The sequence below is a fragment of the Colossoma macropomum genome, unplaced genomic scaffold (genome assembly GCF_904425465.1).
Source record: "Colossoma macropomum unplaced genomic scaffold, Colossoma_macropomum, whole genome shotgun sequence".
NCBI lineage: Eukaryota > Metazoa > Chordata > Actinopteri > Characiformes > Serrasalmidae > Colossoma > Colossoma macropomum.
The window spans coordinates 11,355,490-11,364,119 of NW_023494810.1; the positions used below are offsets into that span (position 1 = coordinate 11,355,490).

The window sequence follows — 8,630 nt, forward strand, 5'->3', positions numbered from 1 at the left end:
CTGTGCCATATTCTTGTCATTTTTGTTGGATGACCACTCCAGGGAAGGGTAACAGTGCCTGACAGTGGATCATTGAAGTCCAAACTCGTCAGAAATAGTTTTGGGACCTCTTCCAGCCAAATGAGCTTTGGCAAATAATTTTCTGAGGGCTTCAATAATCACATTGAACTGAGACATGGCCTGCACTAACAAATGTGTGTTGTAAAGCCCAGACTTGGTGGTTAAGACTCAGGTTGATGTTTTTTTACACAAAGCAGAGTCAGTCACTCTCACAACTAATTGTTTTTCAATTGACTTCATCTCCTGACACTAAGTATCACCTATACCAAACTGATTTTAGAGGTTCATATAGTTTTGCCAATAAAGACATTTAATGTTGGATGAGTTTGTTTAACAAATGGAGGAAAAACTATAGTATTGTGTTTTGTTAAAATGTGTTCTCTTTATCTATTGTTATAACATGAAAATCTGATTTCATTTTAGGTCACATTCTTGTAGAAATTCACAAAAAGATAAAGTGTTCACGAACTTTCGAACAGCACTGCATGTTAACACTCTCTTGTTTATTCGTATCACAGTTAGGTATAACCAATGGATTTTAACTTCTTTGTACTCTGTTGACCGATAAAGTGGACCAGCACCCTTTTTGGGGACTATTTAACCTTCTGTAAACTGTTTTGGGTGGAGATCTTTGGGTTTTACCAGGAGCTTCTCCTCAGTTGTGATTCTTAAATAAAAATATTACTTTGGAGACTTAAATGTGACCCCCTGATTTCTTGTTACCACAAGGTTCAGTTTTGGATAGTAAATAAAATGGCTATATTTGTGTTGTACACATGGTGACCCCTGGTTCCCATCACAACCACTGTAAAGAAACCTGAGTCTGTAAGATTCTCTACAGTGAACCATTTCACACCAAACAACTCTGAATGACTTTATTTACATCTTAACAACTGAACTAGGCAGAAATGTTGGTGGAATTCTCCTGTGTAAATTGAAACAGACCTGAGCTGCAGTGTTCCCCATAGGCCTTTTCATTGGTGCACTTCTGGCAGGCAAAACCAGTATAGCCGTCCTGAAAACACACATTCTTAAAACCCCATCCAGCTGACAAAGGTAGAAACTTCACTGAAAAAACTGAGGTCACACTTTATTTGGATGGTCCCCTATAGATGATCTACAGATACTTAAATCGTGAACAAACTTTCTAGTAATACTCAGTTGGTTCTCAACAACATTATGGCTAGAGTTAAGTTTAGGAGTAAGTGTAAGTTTTGCCTTGAGGTTAGGTTTAGGGTCAGGTCTAGATCAGGGTTAGATTTAATAGAATCTTCCACATTTCATGTTCAGTTGCATTTAAAAGATATTTAGTTGAATGTTACTTAAAGATATACTGAGCATCTAAAAACGTCTACAGTGGACCATCCAAATAAAGTGTTACCCAAGCTTGTATTCTAAGTCATCGTGTTATGCAGTTATTGTTGTGCAATTTTCACACAGTATAAAAAGCAACTGCATTTTAAACTTGTACAAATGGAAAAAACACAACAAAGAAGATATGAGGTTTTGTTCCTACAGTGCCGATATGCTCATATAACAGACGATACTGTGTAATCCTTCATTCAGCACAATGTGACAAATACTAATTTGTCTTTTGTGAAATACAGTACTGATCAAAACTTTGGACACACTAACTCATAGAAAGTATTGTTTTGTTTCTCTGCTTTTTTCTATATGGGTGGTGGAGCAATGAGTAGCGCTGTTGCCTTACAGCAAGAAGGGCCTGGGTTTGATTCCTCAGCTGGGCAACCAGCGTGCTTTATGTGCGAAGTTAGTATGTTTTCCCTGTGTCTGTGTGGGTTTCCTCCCACAGTGCATAGACATGCAGTCAGGCCAATTACAGATGCTAAATTACCCCTGGGAGTGAGTGTGTGCGTCTGCCCTGTGATGGACTGGTGACTTGTCCAGGGCATTTCCTGTTTTCTGCCAAATGAGCGCGGGATAGGCTCCAGCACCCCCATGACCCAGGAGGATAAGCAGCACATTTTGAACAATAGTGAATATAATATGAAGTAACGCATGGAAATATGCTGTAAAAAAGAGTTTTTTTTTAACTGATTTTAGATTTTAGACAAAATATTTTTGCTTTGATCAACGCTAAAACGTAATTATGTTTATATTATTAAACTAAAGGATTTTGAAAAAAGGATTCCATTTTGTCACTCACAAAACATCATAACACTACCCAAACTTTACCAAATGTCAAAACTGTTTCAGTAATGACAATTTCGGCTCATTTTGAGCAGAATGCTAGCCAGTGTATGACTAGAAAACACAGCTTTGAAAATGTTCACACATAAAGTCATACATTTTTGACTCGAACACAAAAAATTTACTAAAATGCAGAAAATATGAGTTTCGGTAGTGACAATTCTTAACGTATGATTTTCAGATTTTGGGAAACATTTATTTCAAAACAATGGGATCTAACTGCTCACCATGTGGCCATGAGGGACAGGGATACAGGTCACTTCTTGCTCTAAAATGCTGGGTTGTGGCTAAATAAGGCTCCGTCTACAGACTAAAACTCAACTTCAAATCAAAAAGAACTTAAAAATTTGAAAAATAACCAAACAATCATTAGTATTTTCTTATATTCTTTTCTTTAAAGTTGCGTCCAAACTTCTGAGTGGAACTGTATGTTTATTGGGGTTGCTATAAGAAATTCTATGGTAATTCATAATAATATGCATACAAAACTCTGCGATGTACAGAAAGTCATTGAAATACCTCACAAGCACAGGTGCCATTCCCTGAGTCTCCATCTGAGCAGGTACCATGCAGATTACAAAAGTTCCCCGACCAGCTGCGACAGGCTGGAAAAGCAGAATGTCAGCTTAGTCCAGTTGTTGATTGTTTTAAATCAGCTTATGTAAACAAAACGTGACACTCACGTAAACACAAGGGCCCCCAGAAGCCGATACAGCATCTCTTTATCGTGATGACCTTTTCACAGGACCGAGAGCAGCCAGGCAGCTCCAACAGGCGGTCCCCAATTTCCACTGAATACCTAAAAACATGAGAGGAGGTCATATACAATACAAAAGACATGCTTATAAAATAGGACTGTAGTTACACATTATCATTTATATAATACTGTATAATACCTATGTAATAACCTTTCACCTCTGAAATGTTCTCAGTCTTACAGTAATATATAATACTAATGTAATTACATATAGTCAAATACAGTCTTGCTGTTTCTACATAAATTAGATTATTATGCCTGAAACTATAGGTAGCCTACACAAAAGATGATTCTTCAAGGGTTCTTTAGTAAAGAAAATTGTTCTATGTAGAACCATTAACACTCAGAGACCCTTTGCATGATTCAAGGGCTCTTTGCATCATAAAAGAGTACTTCAGATTGATGGAGAACATGCTGTAGATGGTTCTGTACAGAACCTTTCTGAAAAAGGTTCTATATAGCACCAAAAACTGCTATTGTTATGATGTCAAGCCAGTAACAATAGAAGAACCCTTTTTGGTGCTACATAGAACCCTTCTCAAAAAGTTTCTTTAAAAAAAACATGTGAAACTCATTCTTTGTCAATCTGAAGAACCCTTAAAGAGGCAAAGAACCCTTTAATGGTTCTATATATAGAATCATTTTCTTTACTAAAGAACCCTTGAGGAACCATCTTTTTTAAGTGTGTAGCTAGCCTAGACTGCATAGCCACACACCATTTTCACCAATGGGATTAAGCCAAACGTACATTCGTAAATGAAAATTAATTTAATTATCTTTTTTTGCTGACTGCTAAATGCACTAGTGAAAATGTCTCTATTTTGTGTTCTCTTTTAATTTAAAACAAGAATCTTTGAAATGTTAATACATTTCTGAATTGTTTTGTATTTGCTTTGTCGCATAAAATTAGAAAACCATACTGTTGGCTTGTGTTTTTGCATCTTCAAAAAAATAATAAAATACACAAAAAAAAGAAATAATTGATATACAGCAGTATGTAAAAGTTTTGGCACTATTTTGAGGTTAGTTTTTTTTTTCCCCAATTTTCTCCCTAATTTAGTCGTCTCCAATTCCACCCGCTAGTTAGGACTCCCCCAATCACACGAAAACACCAGCACTTGGAAGGTGGAGGCTAACACAGGCTTCTTCCGAGACCTGTGAAGCACCACTCCGAATTGCTGCTCACACGTCATTGGACAGCTGACCGCGCTCGGAGGAAAGCGTCAACCGCCAGATCTGTTGCGTCAGCTAACAGATGCCTGCGCTGACTAGTATCACGTTGAGTGATGGGGGAAGAAGGGGGGGCCATCCTACCCACCCAGAGAAATCGAGGCCAATTGAGCTGTCCTGAACTCCCGGCCACCGATGTAGTATCACCAGGGATTGGTTGCGCCACTTAGTGTGTAAATAAGTTAATACATCCTCTACAGAGAACACGCTTCTGCACATTTTAATGCACAACAACTGGTTATTTGCTGAATTTAACATATTGGGGAATAAAACATGGCCTGTGCAGAAGTTGTGGTACACTTTACACTGCAAAAAATGGTATCTTTTGCTTTAATGGCAGCGTGCACGTGAGTTTGTGTAAAGACCCTGATCAGTTGAACAAATCCACCTGATAGTCAAGCACCAGCGGAAGACATCAGACCAAAAAAATCTATTGACGTTCACTCTTTCTTCATTTTACTTGCCATAACTTAAAATGTTCAATACAGTCTCAGACATTCAGACCCCCCTGTAGATACAGATCTTTACAACGAGTTAGATCTGACCACACTGGTCTAAACAGCATTCTTCTCATGTCATATCAGGTAACAGCAGGCTTTCTGGATCAGACACAGCAGTGCTGGTGGTGTTTTTATACACCTCAGTGTCACTGCTGGACTGAGAATAGTCCACCAAACAAAAATATCCAGTCAGCAGCGTCCTGTGACCACTGATGAAGGACTAGAGGATGACCAACACAAACTGCAGCAGCAGATGAGCTATCATTTCTGACTTTACATCTACAAGGGGAACCAACAAGGTAGGAGTGTCTAATAGAGTGGACAGTGAGTGGACACAGTGTTTAGAAACTTCAGCAGCACTGCTGTGTCTGATCCACTCGCACCAGCACAACACACACTAACACACAACCACCACGTCAGGGTCACTGCAGTGCTGAGAATGACCCACTACCAATGGTCTGTGGTGGTCCTGTAGGGGTCCTGACCACTGAAGAACAGGGTAACAAAGTATACAGAGAAACCGATGGACTACAGTCTGTAACTGTAGAACTACGAAGTGCTCCTGTATGGTCAGTGGAGCTGATAAGATACTAGGAGGTGGATTTAATGAAGTGGCTGATCAGTGTGTGTGTATACATGTAAATCAACCCCTGTGTAAGGTGTTGTTACCGGCATTCAACATCCGTGGTGGTCTTCCTGAAGCCTCGTGGGCAGACAATAGCAGGTGCTGCAGCGCAGGATGTACATAGAGTGGAGTGCTGGATGGTGCGGGGCACATCGCAGCGATTGGACACAGCCTTAAACAAAAGAACCAGAATAATAAGCCTGGAAACATGGTGCAAGCTAGTATCCTACTTTCTTCTACTACTTCCTATCCTTCCTTTGAAAGCCAAATATAAGTACAATAAGACTGAGAGTCACAATATGTTTCATAGACATGCCTGACTAACAAATGCTATCTTAACAGAACTTGCAACCCTACACATGAAGTCAGAAAGTCCACACACATTAGAGTGAGAAACTGGACTTACCTCGATTTGTAAACTACATGGCACCATGAGTCCTAGGACCAACAGATAATACATGACTGCTTCCTGAGAACAAGGCGACTTTGGGCACTCTGAATGTCCTCTGAGATAAGCATGCAAGAACGAAAACTAGCAAGGCTCCCTCAGGTCCTGCAGCAACCTGGAGTCATGAGGGGAAAGCAGAAAAGTAACTTCTTTACCTCCAGACTCCACTTCAAGAGTTTTTTACTTGCTTTCGGGGAACAGCATGTTGGTGGGTTCCCGTCGAGAGAGGGAGGCAGTGCCGTTTTGCTCTGCACCACTTTCAAAGCAGAGGAGTCAAGAGAAATTATCTTTTCCTGACAGGAAAATGGACGGATTTCCTCTGCTGAATCGCCCCCATGACTGTTAGGAAATCCGTGCTTGTCAGCTGACCGCTCTGCGAGGTTCAGCAAAAAATTTGGAAAAAAACAAACTGTTCAATGGCAATTAGCAGAAGAGCCTTCATTGTTCAGAGGTGTGTTGCAGCCAGAAAGCCTGCTCTTCAGAGTTCAGCTGCTTTTTTCAGAAAGTCTTACAACATCTGCATCAGTTGTTCTGATCAGTGCCAGGCTGGACCTTCACTCTCACAAATGAAGGCACCAGAATGGGCTGCCATGCCATTGAGGAACCACCTCTGGTTCCGTAAAGAACCTTTCAGTAGATGATTCTTAAAAAACCAACCTTCATGTAACGTGAGCGTTCTATTCCAGCGTGAAACTTTTGTCTTGGGGCCAAAATGTGAAAAGACAAAACAATAAACAATCATCTGCAGAGGTTTGGGCGCCAGATTCCATGTTTCGTTGATTTGCTTAGTGAAAATAAGTTTTCAGTTATTACTGAATAAAATAACAGCAGTTATTATTCAGTGATTATAAACTTCTGAACATTAGTGCATTTAAATATAAAATTAGAAAACCACACTGTTGGCTCATATCTTTGCATCTTCCAAACAAAAATAAAATACACAAAAAAAGTAATAGTTGATATACAGCTGTATGCAAAAGTTTGGGCGCCCCTGGTCAAATTCCATGTTTTGCTGATTTACTATGTAAATACGTGACACATACTGTCTACAGAGACACACTCCTGCACATTTTAATACACAGCTACTGTTTAATTGCTGAATTTGACATACTGGGGGAAAAATGTGGCCTGTAAAAAAGTTATGGTACAATTTACAGTGCAAAAAAAATGTCATTTTATCAAGTATAATTATCTTAAATATAGTCAATAAATCTAATATTTCTCCTGATGAGAATGTTGTAAGATTAATTTTAGAATATTTAACCAATTTTTAGACATTTTTTACTGTTTTAAGTGATTTTATTGAGGAAAGATTATTTTGGCAGATAATTTTCCTTCTTTTTTTTTTAAGAAACGTACTTGAAACCAGCAAATTATCTGCTACTATAGTGAGATAATATTACTTGATAAAATCACCTAAAACAAGTAAATAATGTCTATAAAAAAGCTAGATAATCTTATAATCAGTGCACAACCATCTCAAAATGGGAAATATTAGATAAACTGACTACATTTAAGATCATTTTACTTGGCAAGTGTATTTTGGCAGTGTATATTTTATGTTTTATTTTTGTTTTGTATTTGTGTTAAACTCAAATAAATAGAAATTGTGAACTGAAATTTGCCATATTTTCATTTAACAACAGTACATTTTATAACATTACACTACATTTTGTTACTAAATACTTAAAAAAAGTGACACACAGTATTAAAATATGTCTGCTCTCTGATTGGCTGAGGGGGGTGGGGTTAGTGTAACTTTTTGGTGGGCCAGACCAAACGTCCTCATGGGTGAAGGTGACAGACGTTGGGCAGCCCTGCGCTAAACCAGATAGATTTTTCTGGAACTGTATATAGAAGCGAAGAACCCTTTAGGAAGCTTAATTTAACAGAAGAGTACAAAGTTCTTTAGATAATGAAGCAGCTTATCACTGTTGTGGGAAGAAAACCTCATATTTCCAAAATGGTAACTTTACAGGAGAAGCAAAAATCTACTTTACTTTTAATGTAAGTCAATGGAACCAGACTTTTTCCCAAGTCGTTTTGGGTCATTTCTTTTGGTCGTTTCAGCATGAAATGTATATACAATGTAAAGGACAACAGGCATTTTCAAAAATGTCAAAAACTGGAAAAAACATCAAAATTGGAGATAGGAGGTTTTGTTTTGACAGCAGCGATATATGCTGTATACAGTATGTTCAACTGTAACCTGCACATTGTAGTCTACAGTGATGGAACAGAAATGAGTTTTAATAAAATATTTTGGTACAAAACTCAAAATTTACAAACTTTTGAAACATAATTTCCTAATTTCTATTTAGGATTAACATCTTTTTAAAAAGTCACAGTGGAAGTAAACAGTCTGCTGCTACTGCATAGTTACTTGAATTGCAGATATGCTAAAGCTGGCTAGCCTAAACTAGATAATTAGGTAGATAGATAAACTAAAGGAATGCAAAAGGTTCAATAAAAAGTCCATGTAATGTAAATCAGCTGAGCCATTTCAGTGTGTATCAGTACTTTGAAAAGATTTTCAATTTATTTTAAAGTGCTGCACTGACATCAAAGTAGGGATGCAGGATCGGAATCGGCAGATTTGTTATTTTCACTTAGGCCAATCTGTGTTGCAGTTTTTATGATGTAACTAATGTATTTGGATGCTGCTGATACAGCTGAACCAAAGTTTTGTAGCATAATTATCCGTGACTCATTGTGCTAAACAGCCAATCGCCTCTTACTTTCAATGTAGCACTTTATTTATTTTCATGTTCTTCAAACATGAAACTCATTTAAAATTTA

At 38.0% G+C, this 8,630-nt stretch overlaps 1 protein-coding gene across 1 annotated transcript in view; it reads right to left on the reverse strand.

Moving 5' to 3' along the window:
• Positions 1 to 6,155, reverse strand: part of stab1 (stabilin 1) — an 89,594-nt gene extending 83,439 nt beyond the window's left edge. The window contains exons 1-5 of the mRNA XM_036559229.1: positions 5,790 to 6,155; positions 5,428 to 5,555; positions 2,955 to 3,070; positions 2,791 to 2,876; positions 1,006 to 1,075 (exon numbers count right to left, since the gene is read on the reverse strand). Coding sequence (XP_036415122.1) covers positions 1,006 to 1,075; positions 2,791 to 2,876; positions 2,955 to 3,070; positions 5,428 to 5,555; positions 5,790 to 5,843 — 454 coding nt within the window. The 5' untranslated portion in view covers positions 5,844 to 6,155. The remainder of the gene's footprint in view (positions 1 to 1,005; positions 1,076 to 2,790; positions 2,877 to 2,954; positions 3,071 to 5,427; positions 5,556 to 5,789) is intronic.
• Positions 6,156 to 8,630: the final 2,475 nt, after the last annotated feature.